We start from the raw sequence: 17,303 nt of genomic DNA on the forward strand, positions 1-17,303 counted from the left end.
ACTATCATCCTAAGATGTTTCTATAACGCTGTCCAGACTGCCATTCAGTACCACGAAGGACAGACCACAAGACATCAAGAAAATCAAACAGTTTACCAGTATCAGGAATTTTATTTATTATATGTATATAATTTTGTTTCTTTGTTAATTGTTTAATTCATAATACCCATAGAATATACATAGACGATAACCCTCAATAGCTCATCTCTCTGACAACCTACTCATATGGCATATCATCTTCATTCAAAAGAATAATGGGGAAAAATAGGTTCGATAAAGAGTGAAAACACTGCCAGTTATAGCACACCCATAAGAGAAACGAGAAATAAAAACATTTATACCAAAAAAAAAAAAAAGATACAACTCCCTTATGTGAAAAAAAGACCACCACTAACAACGATAGCAATAATAAGAACAGCCATTTAAAAAGGACATTATTTAGAAACTGACTATGCATTTTTTTCTTCATGTATTGTGTGCATATGTGCTGTGTTTTGTGTGCAAGGATATGTGTATGCGTGTGTCTGTGAAAAAGTGAGTGATTGCGTATTGCAAAACATGGTCCCGTTGGTTCATTCGCATTGTTCTCCGTTGAGACTGGCGGTCAGTTGGGTCTGTCGCTGGTGTGTGTGAGTGTGTGTGTGTGTGTGTGTGTGTGTGGGGGGGGGTAAAAAGGGGTTGGGGGGGATAGTAAAGCAGCTTTTGGTCAGAGAACCACAGACAGTCACAAGTATCCAAACATGCAGATAGAAATAACGGGAAAGCCTCTGGAGTGCGTTTCAAAAAGATAAACACACAGACGCAGAGGAACACATACATACTGCCGATTGGAGTAGTGTCTGCTGTCAACCACAGACTATACAGACACACAATAAAACAGCGCGGACCAGGGTGGTCCACTGCAAATGTGTGTTAAGACACTTGACACGCACACACTCAATAAAAAGTGTGACGGGCTCCAGTGAGCTTCCATGAAAAATCTGCCCAGAAAAGCAAGCAGATTAAAGAGGGAGGAAAGAGAACAAATTGAAGTAAGTGCAAAAGAGTAGGCTGATGTCTTTTACTTAAGACTAAAACAGCTGAAAAAAATAAAATAAAAAACAGAAGGGGGAAAAGTTTGGTTAGCGTGGCAAAGTGCAGGTGCGCTGATTGAGAAACATGATTGACTCAAGTAACCCCTCTTCCCCAAACATAACTGACAGATGTCACTCAAGCAATGCTCCTCCACTTTAAAATCAGATCTGCTTTCATTTCTAGCCATGATTGGGGATGGAACAGTAATCATTGAGGGAGGGGGGAGGAGGAGGAAACAAAAACAATTTACAGCAGGAAATAAGAGTAAAAGAAATTAGTAAGCAAATGGCAGCCAACCTGGGATGTGGTTTGGTAGGTCTCGGCCAATCAGAAGCGAGATAAAAGGGTGGTGGGTGGGACCTGAGGGAGAAAGCCCTTTGAGTAAAGCATGGCTGGTAATTGGGGTGTGTGGAATGGATGATACTGCCCATATCCACTGATCGATCAGAGGTGCGTTCAGTTCGCTTTAACATTTGCTACGTTGCGCAACAGTTTGTACTGACTGACACGTTTCCCAAAAATATTCTTGAACAGACAGGCACGTTTGCTCATAACTGACAGCGTTTTTAAAGGGCAGTAGCCATGCTGATAGCGTTCCCCAACAGCATTGTGTCAGTTCAATTGAACGTTCCAGGACGTAAAAACTTCCTGAACACAGCCCTGGACTCATACTTACTCTCCGCCTCCTCTAATGGCCAAACATACGGATTAGGAGAGGCTAAACTGATCCCAGATCTTTAAGTAGGGCCTTTTCTACCATGAATAGAGGCTTATAGCTTCTGAGGGGCTAAGGATGTGCTACGGTAAAATGAAGCGGTCCACTGTTAGATGTGAGTGGAAAATGTGACAGCAATGCGTTAAGCTCTGAGCGAAGCCCACCATGAAACACGGCACATTAGAAGGAAACAAAGAGCAAAAATCAGCCACTAATTACCTAGACACCGTAACCGTGGCAACCATTATCGGTTTAACAAGCGTAAAGTAAATATCAGTCGTATATCTGCTGATTCTGCCTGCCACCCTCCACAACTAAATAGAGTATTTACAAATCACTGTCCTCCCTGAAACAATACCAGACACATGAAGGGAGGAGAGAGGGGAATGGCAAATTGGCAGACAGAAGAAATTTGAATTTTCTAATATGGTGGCAGATTTGTTTTGGGAGAAGAGAAACATACTATAGGCACCCCTCTTCAAAAAAAGATTGCAGTTTTTCCTTAACCTCCCATTTAAGGACCGGTGAGGGTCTGTGGCATGTCGCTGATCGGTGTTAGTGAGTCAGAGACTAGCACAGAGAATAGGGAAATCACATCAGAATTTCTAAGATGTGGGGTAATCATGCCTGTTCTAGGCCATGTATTTCTATCTGAAAACTCTGACGTCCTCTTTGAATAAGTGAGGGTGGAGATAAACCAGCTGTGGGTTACAGTACAAAGACGATTCAAGCCATTCCTCATCTCTCCATCCCACTCTACCTTTGCCACTTTGGTACACTTCAAGAATGAATGCGTGTTCATTTAGATTAACAACATACATATTTCTAAACAAAAAGAAAAAAATATAAAACCACCAACATGCCGTTAAAACATAGAATGTTTGTTTATCAAGTAAAGAATGTCTAGAAATCAATGTTCCAAAAAAACAAAACAATTCTCTCAAATATAAACTTCAAAACATACAAATACGACTCCTGACTGTTCATAAAACATTCAAATAACGGCGGACAAACCAAACCTCCACAAGATCACTCAAACAAAACCATTTATATGTACACATCTAACTTGCACCTGTCTATCTTTTCTTTCTCTTTTTTTTTCTCAAACAATAATTCCATGGAGCAAGACAGACAGTTAAGGTGTAGGTTAATACAGTAACACATACTGTGACTAGTGAGAAAGAGATGGAAAGAACACCGATTTACTGAGAGGGAAAAAAGAGAAAGGGCTCACAGGGACGAGAGTGGTAGTTGGTCAGATTAAGTTCTTGCTTTTTAAACAGTACACTCCGCGCAGAAAGCAGTAAAAGAGAAAGAGGGAAGAGTCTCCTTGATGGTGGTTAAAATGAGCGCAGAAGTACTTAAAGGAAATATCCACCCAAAACCATTAATTCCTACAATTTACAGTGTTAAATAACACTAAATGTGAGAACAATATTTTTTGTGAACACATTTAAAATTGTTGTTATAATAAGGTTGGTAGCAACGTGAAAATCTTGTGGGAAATCTGTTGCAGCTCAAATCGACAACAAAATCCACAATGCAATGCTCTCTCTATGGACCGGCTGGCAAGCTAGCTACACAATAATGCCAGAGTCAATATCAGCATGTGAAATAGTTAGTTGTAAAATTGCACTCTCACCATGTTTAACCTAGTATGACATAAGCAATAGCACCATGAAATGCACCATGGACTAAAGAGGCAGACAAATAGGAGAAATGTGGTGGGACCCTCTGTTTAATTACACATTTCTCAAGGTAGGAATATCGCAAAAAATATGATCAATGGCTCATTCGAGAGAAATATGACATGTATGATAAGACGTTTTTGCGACCTAAAAGTCGAATTCCTATTAACTTCCAGTGTAGTGAGAGCGACTTCATCGCAATGCACACCATCCAAATTTCTGCCTGTTTGAATGGCAATAACTCAGATACACATGAAACAAAACTCAGGAATCAATAGAACATTGCTGAGATGCACAAAAACAATAACATTCAGAATGGGTGAATCTTTCCTTTAAGTAGACAACAGTCCCCCCCACCAAAAAAACAGCTTCCCCGCAAAAGAAATACAAAAAAAACTTTAAAATGTACATGTTTCTGGTCCTTTTTTTTGTATGCTGTATATATGTTTTTTTTGTTTTTGTAGCTTGTCGTTTGGAGTCTTCGTGTGGCTTTGTCACTCGTCTTCAAAGCTGAAACAGATATGAACAGGAGATGAAAATGACAAGACAAAAATCACATCTAAAAGCGTTGCAGAATGCCCACCTCTCTTTTTCAAAGCTCTAGTAACCGTTATGGAGTGAGGTGAGTGTATGTATGCGTGTGTACCTCTATGTCTCAGGAGCCCTGGTAGGTGGCCTGGAAGCGGAACGTCTCCTCAAAGATGAGCTCCTTCAGCTTCTCCTTAGGCAGGTCATCCAGCTCCATGGTGAAGGTGAACGGCTCCTCTGCTACAGGCTACACACACACACAAACACAATGAAAATACTACACTGAACAAAAATATAAAAAACGCAACATGTAAAGTTGGTCCCGTGTTTCATGACCTGAAATGAAAGAGCCCAGAATTTTTCATACTCACAAAAAGCTTATTTCTTTCAAATGTTGACATCCCTATTAGTGAGCATTTCTCCTTTGCCGAGATAAACCACCCACCTGACAGGTGTGGCATATTAAGAAGCTGATTACACAGCATGATCATTACACAGGAGCACCTTGTGATGGGGACAATAAAAGGCCCCTATAAAATGTGCAGTTGTCACAACACAATGCCACAGATGTTTCAAGTTGAGGGAGGTTGCAATTGGCGTGCTGCCTGCAGGAATGTCCATCAGAGCTGTTGCCAGAGAATTTAATGTTAATTTCTCTACCACAAGCCACCTCCATAATTTTAGAGAATTTGGCAGAATGTCCAATCGTCCACAACTGCAGACCACGTGTAACCATGCCAGCCCAGTACCTCCCCAGCCGGTTTCTTCAACAGCAGAATCATCTGAAACCAGCCAACCGGGCAGCTGAGGAAACTGTGGGTTTGCACAAGGGAAGAATTTCTGCACAAATTGTCAGAAACAGTCTCAAGGAAGCTCCTCTGTGTGCTCATTGTCCTCAACTGCATCTTGACCTGACTGCAGTTTGGTGTAGTAACCGAGTTCAGTGGGCAACTGCTCACCTTCGATGGCCACTGACACAGTGGAGAAGTGTGCTCTTCACTGATGAATCCCGGTTTCAACTGTACTGGGCAGATGGCAGACAGTATGGTGTTGTATGGGCAAGCGGTTTGCTGATTTTAATGTTGTGAACTGAGAGCCCCATGTTGGCAGTGGGGTTTTGGCATGGGCAAGCAAAAGCTACGAACACAAATGCATTTTATCGATGGCAATTTGAATACAAAGGGATACTGTGTCAAGATCCTGAGGCCCATTGTCATGCCATTCGTCCGCCGCCATCACCTCATGTTTCAGCATGATAATGCACAGCCAAGTCGCAAGGATCGGTACACAATTCCTGGAAGCTGAAAATGTCCCAGTTTTTCCACAGCCTGCACACTCACTAGACATGTCACCCATTGAGCATGTTTGGGATGCTCACAGCGTGTTCCAGTTCCTGCCAAAGTCCAGCAACTTCTCACAGCCATTGAAGAGCAGTGGGACAATATTCCACAGGCCACAATCAACAGCCTCATCAACTTTATGCAAAGGAGATGTCGCGCTGAATGAGTCAAATGGTGAGCACACCAGGTACTGACTGGTTTTCTGATCCATGCCCCTACTTGTCTTTTTATTTAGTGTGTCAGATGTATATCTGTATTCCCAGCCATGCGAAATCCATAGATTAGGGCCTAATTAGCTTATTTCAATCGACTGATTTCCTTAAATGAACTGTAACTCAGTAAAATCTTTGAAATTGTTGCATGTTGCGTTTATACACTGAACAAAACTATCAATGCAACATGTAAAGTGTTGGTCCCATGTTTCATGAGCTGAAATAAAAGATCACAGAAATGTTCCATACGTACAAAAAATGTATTTCTCTAATATTTTGTTCACAAATTTGTTTGCATTCCTGTTAGTTAACATTTCTCGTTTCCCAAGATAATCCATCCACCCGGTGGGGCATATCAGGAAGCATGATAATTACACAGGTGCACCTTGTGCTGGGGACAATAAAAGGCCACTAAAATATGCAGTTGTGTCACACAATGCCACAGATGTCTCAAGTTGAGGGAGCGTGCAATTGGCATGCTGACTGCAGGAATGTCCGCCAGAGCTGTTGACAGAGAATTTAATGTTCATTTCTCTACCATAAGACACCTCTGTCGTTTTAGAGAATTTGGCAGTACGTCCAACTGGCCTCAACTGCAGACCACACCAGCCCAGAACCTCTACATCCGGCTTCTTCACCTGCAGGATTGTCAGAGCAGCCACCCGGACAGCTGATGAAACTGAGGAGTATTTCTGTCTGTAATAACGCACTATTGCGGGGCGGAAAAAATCATTTTGATTGGCTGGGACTGGTTCCCCAGTGGGCGGTTCCCCTATGTCCTGCCCAGTCATGTGAAATCCATAGATCAGGGCCTAATACATTAATCATTTGGCTGATTTCCTTATACGAACTGTAACTCGTTGAAGTCATTGAAATTGTTGCATTTATATTTTTTGTTCAGTATATTTTGTTAAGTGTAATAACAGTATACAACAACACCTAACACCTTAGGGCGCTTTCACATATGATCCTGGAGCGTTTGGCACTCTGATCCGTAGGGATGCAACGATTCACCGATACGCATCAGTCGCCGATTCAAATGTTTAAGATCCAACTGCATCGGTCCACGGACCCCAAACTGATCCAAAAATGCAGCATGCACCGGTCAGAAAACCGTTTCAAACGTTAAGACTTGGCGATTCACATTTGTTTGGTGCTCATATTACTTTCTACCTTCTGAAAATCGAATTGTGTGACAACTGATGCGTCTTCTGTGTCAAACTAACAACCCTAGGGAATATCAGTAGCTACAGGTGTAACGGTACATATATTCGTACCGAACTGTTCAGTACAGGGACCTCGGTTCGGTCCGCACTGTGAACCCAAATAAATCAATTTAAGAAAATACAAACACTAGGACTGTAGGCTATGCCTACGTTACGTTGTATGCCTCCAGTAAATCTGAGCTGAAAGAAAACAAACATTTCAAGCTATTCCGTTGAAACAACTAGATCCTACGTGAACATGGAAATCAAAAATAACATCTCAACTGGTGCATTTCAAACTGTCCTTTTTGTGATGCGCAGCTGGGACCTAATTTTGTACAATGGCGAGTGGTGGGGTCGATAAACCAGGAGGATTCTCCATCGTTTTCAAATCTCCAGTTGGGGAAAATGTTGGCTTCCCAGTAGATTATAATGGCAATGGACTGAGTATGTTGCCACTGCTCAAATACAATAGCCTATGCAGCTGCCAACACCTCAAACAGTGTGGTGCAGAAGGCGCAACAGCGCCTCCTCAACATCAGGAGGCTGAAGAAATTTGGCTTGGCCCCTAAGACCTTAACAAAACTTTTACAGATGCAGCATTGAGAGCATCCTGTCGGACTGGATCCACGCCTGGTACTAAGCCACTGTAACTAGCCGGCTACCACGGTTACTCAACCCTGCACCTTGGAGGATGCTGCCCTGTGTACAGACATGGAGTCACTGGTCACTTTAATAATGTTTGGATACTGTTTTACTCATTTCATATGTACAGTGCCGTGCGAAAGTATTCGGCCCCCTTGAACTTTGCGACCTTTTGCCACATTTCAGGCTTCAAACATAAAGATATAAAACTGTATTTTTTTGTGAAGAATCAACAACAAGTGGGACACAATTATGAAGTGGAACGACATTTATTGGATATTTCAAACTTTTTTAACAAATCAAAAACTGAAAAATTGGGCGTGCAAAATTATTCAGCCCCTTTACTTTCAGTGCAGCAAACTCTCTCCAGAAGTTCAGTGAGGATCTCTGAATGATCCAATGTTGACCTAAATTACTAATGATGATAAATACAATCCACCTGTGTGTAATCAAGTCTCCGTATAAATGCACCTGCACTGTGATAGTCTCAGAGGACCGTTAAAAGCGCAGAGAGCATCATGAAGAACAAGGAACACACCAGGCAGGTCCGAGATACTGTTGTGAAGAAGTTTAAAGACGGATTTGGATACAAAAAGATTTCCCAAGCTTTAAACATCCCAAGGAGCACTGTGCAAGCGATAATATTGAAATGGAAGGAGTATCAGACCACTGCAAATCTACCAAGACCTGGCCGTCCCTCTAAACTTTCAGCTCATACAAGGAGAAGACTGATCAGAGATGCAGCCAAGAGGCCCATGATCACTCTGAATGAACTGCAGAGATCTACAGCTGAGGTGGGAGACTCTGTCCATAGGACAACAATCAGTCGTATATTGCACAAATCTGGCCTTTATGGAAGAGTGGCAAGAAAGCCATTTCTTAAAGATATCCATAAAAAGTGTCGTTTAAAGTTTGCCACAAGCCACCTGGGAGACACACCAAACATGTGGAAGAAGGTGCTCTGGTCAGATGAAACCAAAATTGAACTTTTTGGCAACAATGCAAAACGTTATGTTTGGCGTAAAAGCAACACAGCTGAACACACCATCCCCACTGTCAAACATGGTGGTGGCAGCATCATAGTTTGGGCCTGCTTTTCTTCAGCAGGGACAGGGAAGATGGTTAAAATTGATGGGAAGATGGATGGAGCCAAATACAGGACCATTCTGGAAGAGAACCTGATGGAGTCTGCAAAAGACCTGAGACTGGGACGGAGATTTGTCTTCCAACAAGACAATGATCCAAAACATAAAGCAAAATCTACAATGGAATGGTTCAAAAATAAACATATCCAGGTGTTAGAATGGCCAAGTCAAAGTCCAGACCTGAATCCAATCGAGAATCTGTGGAAAGAACTGACAACTGCTGTTCACAAATGCTCTCCATCCAACCTCACTGAGCTCGAGCTGTTTTGCAAGGAGGAATGGGAAAAAATTTCAGTCTCTCGATGTGCAAAACTGATAGAGACATACCCCAAGCGACTTACAGCTGTAATCGCAGCAAAATGTGGCGCTACAAAGTATTAACTTAAGGGGGCTGAATAATTTTGCACGCCCAATTTTTCAGTTTTTGATTTGTTAAAAAAGTTTGAAATATCCAATAAATGTCGTTCCTCTTCATGATTGTGTCCCACTTGTTGTTGATTCTTCACAAAAAAAATACAGTTTTATATCTTTATGTTTGAAGCCTGAAATGTGGCAAAAGGTCACAAAGTTCAAGGGGGCCGAATACTTTCGCAAGGCACTGTATATACTGTATTCTAGGTAATGCCATCCTACTTAACTATTGCTGTCATACACATGTATACACACACGTATGTATATATACACACACACACACACACACACACACGTCTATCCTATGTATTCTACAAATATACTAAATATTCTACCCACACTGCCCATAAAGTCTATACATACCATCACATACATACACACTCTGGACTCAGACATTGCTCGTCCTAATATTTCTAAATTCCATCATTTTACTTTTAGACGTGTGTATCGTTGTGAATTGTTAGATATTACTGCACTGTTGGAGCTAAAAACACAAGCATTTCACTACACCTGCAATAACATCTGCTAAATGTGTATGACAACAATAAAATTGGATTTGATTTTGACAGGCTGATATTCCTACCACTGGAGCAAGACGGAAACGGAAAAAGAAAGAAGAAAATGAATTAAATAAACACCTTGGTCTCCCCTCTGCATTCAAACAGCCCTTCGCAGCTGATCCTGACCGGGCCAAAGACATGACAAGAGCGACAGGTATGTTTACAGCCACGGATATGAGTCCATTCTCAGTGGTTGAGAAGAATAGGGTGTTTTCAGCACCTTTTGAACATTCTTGCACCACATTATGAACTTCACCCCCTCGCACCCATTTCAGCAAACAAGTAATACCCACTCTATATAAGCAAGCTGAAGTCGAAGTTGTCAATTAATTATCCAATGCACCTTGTGTTACACTTCCTACATACTATATGGACGGACTGCCAGGGCTAGAGAGCTCCCTAGCAGTGACAGTCCATCACATTAGCCCAGAGTGGGATATGAGAAGTACCGTGCTAGTGTGGGTTTTGTGAACTGTCACACGCCTAGTCAAACTGCGCACTGTGCCCAGTCATGTAAAATTTTTTAGGTGTTGTGAAAGCAAAAAAACATTTTGTTGTATTCTCAAATGCTTCAGGAAACTGAACCAGGGTAAAGAATTTCATGTGAAAAGGGACTTAAGATGGTTTCTGGACAGGGCACCTGAGTATGTGAGGGCGGGCTGCTGCAGTCATACCTCGTCAGTGGGGTCGTAGTACTGCTCCAGATAGGGATGAGCCAGGGCCTCCTCTACCGTGATGCGCTTGATAGGGTTAAAGGTCAACATGCGGCCCAGCAGGTCCAGAGCTGGAGGGAGGAGAGGACGGAGAGACGGGGTGTTGTTAAAATGTCTCGAACAGTCATTCTGATTCCCATGTAAAAGCCTTTTGAGTTACTAAAATAACACCTATATTTGTTTTGGATAGAAATACTCAACATTTGAGATTAAAATGAAACTCCCCCCTCTCATGGCTAACTACCAGGAAGTTTGAAAAGACAGGCTGAGTGAGTGGGGAGCTTACATTCATGAATTCACCTTGACTGACAGCTCTTTGTAACACTTACGTCAATCAACTTGGATGCAGTGAGCAGTGTCGCAGTAAAATAATCTCAAGGCTAATTTTGTGATACACAAAGCAACTCATGAAAAACATGATTTTTACTGTTCATGACCTTTAAACGGATAGTTCTTTCCAAACTCAATGGATCACCCATAAATACCACAATCCCACATGAAAGGGAAGGAGTCACCTAATGTGACCATTTTAACTAGGTTGAAGTCTACTTGGTGAACCAAAGCTCACACCTGAGTTGGAGAACAGGGACCGCTAGTGAAGCTGGGAAAAGGGAAAGTGTGAGGGTGTGTATGCATGGTAAAGCTTGCAAATGTATTTGAAATCTGAATGGCTGCTATTTGTGTGTGTTAACGTGTGAATGTGTGTGTGTGCATGCGTGAAAAAAAATTAATGCTGTTTTTTTGCCTTTCCTGCACTAAACATTGCACTGACTTTGTTGATTGTTGCATTATTGAGGAACAGTTTTACTTAATATGACGGTCTTACCTAGTGACCCTAAGATAAATGCACTAAGTCACTCTGGGTAAGATAAATGACTATAATGTAATGTAATAATGTGTGTGTGTTCTACCCTTGCTGTCCGCCTTGGGGAACAGCTTGTTCCAAGGGATCTTGGGTTTCTCAGGCAGAGACTGCAGGTAGTTCCTGGCCTTCATGTTGATGATGCAGTTCAGGTCATCCGGAGTGGGAGAGCCAAGGATGCCTGCACAACCAATCACACACTTTACACCTGGGTCCTGTTCAGTAGGACACAATGTAGCAAACAGTTGAAATGCTTTGAAAATGGAAACTAAAAATGTGACGTTTGGTCACACAACACAATGCCACAGATGTCTCATGTTGAGGGACCGTGCAATTGGCATGCTGACTGCAGGAATGTCCACCAGAGCTGTTGCTGGAGAATTTAATGTTCATTTCTCTACCGTGTCGTTTTAGAGAATTTGACAGTACGTCCAACCGGCCTCACAACTGCAGACCATGTGGAACCATGCCAGCCCAGGATATTCAAATTCGACTTCCTCACCTGCAGGATCATCTGATCATGGGTTTGCACAACCAAAGAATTTCTGCACAAACTGTCAAAAACCTTCTCAGGGAAGGTCATCAAGCGTCATCACTAGGGTCTTGACCTGACCGCAGTTCAGCGTCGTAACCGAGTTCAGTGGGCAAATGCTCACCTTTGATGGCCACTGGCACGCTGGAGAAGTGTGCTCTTCACCGATGAATCCCGGTTTCAACTGTACCGGGCAGATGGCAGACAGAGTCTATGGCGTCGTGTGGGCCAGCGGTTTGCTGATGTCAACAGAGTGCTCCATGGTGGCGGTGGGGTTATGGTATGGGCAGGCATAAGCTACACACAACGAACACAAGCTGAAAATATCCCAGCTCTTCCATGGCCTGCACACTCACCAGACATGTCACCCACTGAGCATGTTAGGGATACTCACAGCGTGTTCCAGTTCCTGCCAATATCCAGCAACTTCACACAGCCATTGAAGAGCAGTGGGACAACATTCCACAGGCCACAATCAACAGCCTCATCAACTTTATGCAAAGGAGATGTCACACTGCATGAGTCAAACAGTGATCACACCAGATACTGACTGGTTTTCTGATCCATGCGCTTAACTTTTTTGTAAGGTATCAACAGATGCATATCTGTATTCCCAGTCATGTGAAATCCATAGATTAGGGGCTAATGAATGCATTTCAAATGACTGATTTCAATATATGAAAGTTAACTCAGAATCTTTGAAATTGTTGCATGTGGAGTTGATATTTTTGTTCAGTGTTTATAGCCAGTTCAGGTAAGTCCACCCTTCTCACAGACAGAAGCCAAAGTCAAGGACATTTCCAAAAGGTATTTCGAAAAAGAGCATACAGCAACTCGTGCAAAAAGTTTGAGCGAGGGTCAAACCCTACTCCCTTTATAGTGCACTACTTTTGACTAGGGCCCATAAGGCTCTGGTCAAAAGAAGTGCACTAGCTAGGGATTAGGCTGCCATTTGCGTCACAACATGTCTCTCTCACCCAGTATGTGGTTGAGCTGGTCCAGGTAATGCTTCCCAGGGAAGATGGGCCTGTTGGACAGCATCTCAGCCAGGATGCAGCCCACTGACCAGATATCAATGGACTTGGAGTAGCCCTGAACAACACACACAGAGATAGTATGAATGTGAATTCATGTGTTTGTACTATCAAATAACTAGGAGTAGGCCTGACAGAGAAAACATGGTCCACAGACATGGAATCAATGCACAGTCCACACACACCTTGGAGTTGAGCATGATCTCGGGGGCCCTGTACCAGCGCGTAGCCACGTACTCTGTCAGGAAGCCTGTGTGGTCATGCTCTGGGTCAGCTATCCGTGCCAGCCCAAAGTCACAGATCTGACAGAGGAGGGTCGTTAAAATACAGAGAAGCATGCAGAAACATACAAAATGCTTCCACTTAAGAAACGTTCTGGAATAGAATCAGCTGAATAAATACGGGCCTGTTCACGCCAGCAAATCCCCACTAAGCCCTCTTCTGGTTATTGAGTAGATCATTATCTTCACACAATGGACCCTACCCATTGGTCCACGGTTAGATTTCCCCACTCCCTTATGGTTATGATTGGGTGATAGCTAGTGTAACCATGGGCGTATTCATAAGTGTCTCCGAGAAAAAGTGCTGATCTAGGATCAGGTGCCTCCTGTCCATTAATTGACAAGGCAAAACTGACCATAGAACAGCACTTGTACTCTGAAACCCTTTATAAATATTGGCCCTGATCTTAGATTGATGGATACGGGGTACCTAACTGTGCCTTGAGGTCACAGTTGGAGTAAGTAGAAGTAGTACTGGAGTTATTGTGTTTGGGGTTAGCAGTATTATAGATATAGCGTTAGTATTAGTATTCTGGTTATTATTACCTTGAGGTCACAGGTGGTGTTGATGAGCAGGTTAGAGGGCTTGAGGTCACGGTGCAGCACATTGGCAGAGTGGATGTACTTCAGGCCTCTCAGGATCTGGTACAGGAAGTAGCAGGTATGGTCGTTGCTCAACATCTGAGTCTTCAGGAGCTTGTACAAGTCTGTCTCCATCAGGTCCTGCACTATGTAGCTGGGAAACAAGAGGCTAAGGAGCCTAACAAACAGAGGGACCAAATCATAATCCTAACCCATGTAATTATGTTAGATCTAAGCTTGTAAAGGTCTGTCTCCATGAGGTTCAGCACTATACAGCTGGAAACCAGCAGGGGGTGCCATTCAAAGGCACAAAAAAATGACAGTTACGGGCACTACGGGCCAACAACCACATATCCATTTGAACAAGCCCGTAACCAATTCCATGTATTAAGTGTGAATTTCTTTTTAGTTTTAGAAAGCATAAAGGCCTTCACACCCATTGTAATATCGCGTATCCCACCCCGGTATTGCTAACATTTACTTCGGCGCAGGTCCAATGAATTTGTTTATTTTCCATAGCATGGAATTATAACGTTGTATCAACCTTTGTTTTCGTCAACCTAGGAACAAGGAAATACTGCACTCATGCAAAACATTCAGGGACTGTACGTTATTTATAATGAGGGATACTTGGAGAAAATCAGACCTCTGAAATTAAAATAGATGGCCATCCCTTCAGTAAAATATATTTGCACCCGACCCTCCCTGAACACTTACAAAAAGTGGCCCTCCCCTATACACAAAATAATAATTCAACTAAGTGGATAGCAGAGGATATACATAACGTTTACCCTCACTCCTAAGACAGACCAGAGCCTTAGATATGCCGTTTTTGAAAGTGTTTTTTGTTTTGTAAGCGTTACATAGAAAGATAGCAATTTTGATAGTGCGCAGGGCTGCTGACCAGAAGGTTGTGGGTTCGCAGACCACCGCAGACAAGGGTAGGGGTGAAAATACCCACTTTATAATAAATGCATTGCATAAATCTATCATGGTATTTGCAGGTCTGAGAAAAAAATAGCCTTCGATAAACCCATTTCATGCAAGTCATTTTACATGACTGGAGACAAGCAGAATATATTTTTAATACCACACCAGAGCATGAGCTGAGTGGAGCCATGCTTGCGTAATTTTGCAGTGAGTGGAAAGGATGTAAAAAAAAAAAAATAATTAAATTCAAAGAGCGTTGGCCTTCTCTCCCAATCCAATTTCGATCAGGGTACTGTTGAAATCTGGGCATGCTCTACCCAGCATATTTCGGTTCCTATATCACTATTATTTTAATTACGTCTATTCTGTTGTATTTATTTAGCCGACCACACCACTAATAATGCGCAGAGATCACGCACAGTGAGCCAGCCAGTTTCACCATTTGCCTCTGTCTCTGATTCAGATGGGTTGGGTTAAATGCAGAAGACACATTTCAGTTGAATGCATTCAGATGTACAACTGACTAGGTATCCCCCCTTTCCCTTCCCTTTCTGGGTGAAAGAATACACGTCCCTCATGCACTCGATGCGGCGGGCCCTCAGGATGTCGTTGATGCCGATGATGTTCTCATGGCGGAACCGCAGCAGGATCTTGATCTCCCTCAGGGTGCGCTGACAGTACGTCTGGTGCTCAAACGGACTGATCTTCTTAATGGCCACGCGAGAATCCGTCATGCCGTCATGGGCCGAGCTGGGTGGGGTGGAGGAGAGATAGGATGGGGGGGTAGAGAGTGATGGGCAAGAGAGGGCTCCAGTTACAACCAGCACAATAAGCCCAGCACATTGCATGACACGGCAGTTCTTTATAATAGTGACACCTGAGCATGAGCACAATGAGACAACTAACTAAGAGGAACCATTGCAGAAGAGGGGCTCATATTGAATTATTGAAGTTTGGCTATATTTAACAACGGAGCAAATATAACTGTCAAGGAAATTTACAAGTTAAAATAAATATTCCGTCTATAGACCATTTTGATTACATTCAGAGTGTGGTGTGTATGCTATGGTGTGCCCTAGGTAGTTGTGCATTTGGTCACAAATGTCAAGTATGAAATAATGGTGTAACACTACCATGCCAATGTTTAGATAACTTGGATAAGGCAGGAAGTGCTTGCCATGACACGCAAGGCAAAACTTGCTTCGCTGACATGACATGCAGTATCAGTTTATCTACCTCTGGTAGGTGGTAGATAAACTGTTGATACTGCATATAGCTGGAGCTGTGAAGTGTGATTTCCTTTACCATAAAAGGATCAATGAAAACATCTGCAATCGAGCTAAACGCAATCTTTGATCTTGCGTAAACAATTCTCACGCGCACCTTGAGCACGGTGCAACATTGCAAAGAAAACCTCGCGAGACATGTTCTACAAGAAAACAAGTGGTATCGTCAGTGATTAACTAACCAACGAACTATTTAGTTAGCTACCGGTAACTAACTAGCTAGTAACAGTTGGCCCATCAAAAAACTACTCATGCGGTGTGAACGATGAACTGTTTATACTGTATCAAGATTACAAAGACCTGCGCAATCACTTCCTCCCACTTCCTGTATTGAAAAAGAATTTGGCAGCCTCATAATAACCACGCCTATTAGCGACTTAGCTAGTTAGGTGGCTAATTGTAAGATAACGTTGTTAGCTAGCAAGTTAGCCTGAGCTGCGGTTATAATATAGCTAGTTAGTTTGCAAACTAGCTAGATAGCTAGCGTTGTTTGCTACAAAATTACGTATAAACTAGATTTTTCATTTTATGCTATTGTGAACATTACTGGGATACACTAGGTGGGCATCAGGACATACTAAAACCACAATGCGTAGCTAGCCAGTAGCGAATTACCTACTAACCTAACTTATGTAGCTAGCTAGCTAAGTGAGCCAAACGCTGGCAATCTGTTGCTAACTAGCCAGTTATCTACGTAGAAATAGTTTATCACTACCAGTGGTAACGTTAAGTGCAATTGAATACACAAGGGTATGCGCAGAATTGTGCGTTTACAGCCAGATGGTTGTTATTATGTCAATTAATAGGCGATATGAGGAGGCAGTGAGCTCGCCAACGCCTTCAGACGAAGCTTAGTTGGCTTGTTTTTTTATACTGAAGTCAACATTTTTACGGCGAACATCGTGTATTTTCTCTTACCAAACCATTCCATAGGCCCCTTCCCCGATGTACGAGAGGTTGACATAGCGGGGGCCAACGTCAAAGTTCTGCCCCTTTACCACCTCCAACACGGGCTTTATCCCCGCAGCTCCAGTCGCTCCCTCGGGCGCAACAGCCCCGGCGGCACCAGTATTCGAGCCTGTGGCTCCAGCCACCGCAGCACTGTTGCTCGAATCCGCCATGACTCAATCTATAAATCTACTATTTTCAGTCAATATTTGGGAGGGGGCCTAGCGCAACTCAAAAATGGACTTCAGGTTGATAGAAAGGTTAAAAAAATATTTCCTTGGTTTGTTTCGTTGACGGATGAAGACGAGTCGTTCAGGGCCCCCCTCCAGAGTGTGTAAATGGATTCGTTTCTAAATTCTTCTTCGTAGTCTTCTTTGCTCTGGACTTTCAGCAGCGTTTGACATCCCAACTGTGACGCAATACTGCCACCATCTGGATGGCAGGCTGAATAGAAAAATGTCAACTGAACCCAAATAAAAGTGATCCAATGTGATGTTGATTGTGATAACAAACTTTATTTTCCTCACACTCAGGACATGTTTAATTTATTTTTACAACACAATTTACATTTACATTTGAGTAATTTAGCAGACACTCTTATCCAGAGCGACT

At 42.7% G+C, this 17,303-nt stretch overlaps 1 protein-coding gene across 1 annotated transcript; it reads right to left on the reverse strand.

Moving 5' to 3' along the window:
• Window positions 1–91: 91 nt before the first annotated feature.
• Window positions 92–17,071, reverse strand: LOC110539092 (mitogen-activated protein kinase 1). The gene is made up of 9 exons (XM_036937960.1): window positions 16,662–17,071; window positions 15,025–15,207; window positions 13,492–13,681; window positions 12,850–12,966; window positions 12,608–12,722; window positions 11,148–11,279; window positions 10,198–10,307; window positions 4,124–4,252; window positions 92–3,987 (listed from the first exon to the last, which is right to left on the reverse strand). Exons 1-8 carry the CDS (start codon window positions 16,862–16,864, stop codon window positions 4,133–4,135), a joined length of 1,170 nt encoding a protein of 389 aa, XP_036793855.1. The 5' UTR covers window positions 16,865–17,071; the 3' UTR covers window positions 92–3,987; window positions 4,124–4,132.
• Between the last annotated feature and the right edge of the window lie 232 nt (window positions 17,072–17,303).

This window comes from Oncorhynchus mykiss, chromosome 12 (assembly GCF_013265735.2).
Source record: "Oncorhynchus mykiss isolate Arlee chromosome 12, USDA_OmykA_1.1, whole genome shotgun sequence".
Lineage (NCBI taxonomy): Eukaryota > Metazoa > Chordata > Actinopteri > Salmoniformes > Salmonidae > Oncorhynchus > Oncorhynchus mykiss.

Coding starts and splice junctions, on each gene's coding strand:
- LOC110539092 (XM_036937960.1), bottom strand. CDS start 16,864: ATGGCGGATTCGAGCAACAGTGCTGCGGTGGCTGGAGCCACAGGCTCG. Junction 12,967..13,491: donor ACACCACCTGTGACCTCAAG/GTAATAATAACC, acceptor CTCCTCTGTCAG/ATCTGTGACTTTGGGCTGGC. Junction 11,280..12,607: donor CCAGCTCAACCACATACTGG/GTGAGAGAGACA, acceptor TTGGTTGTGCAG/GCATCCTTGGCTCTCCCACT.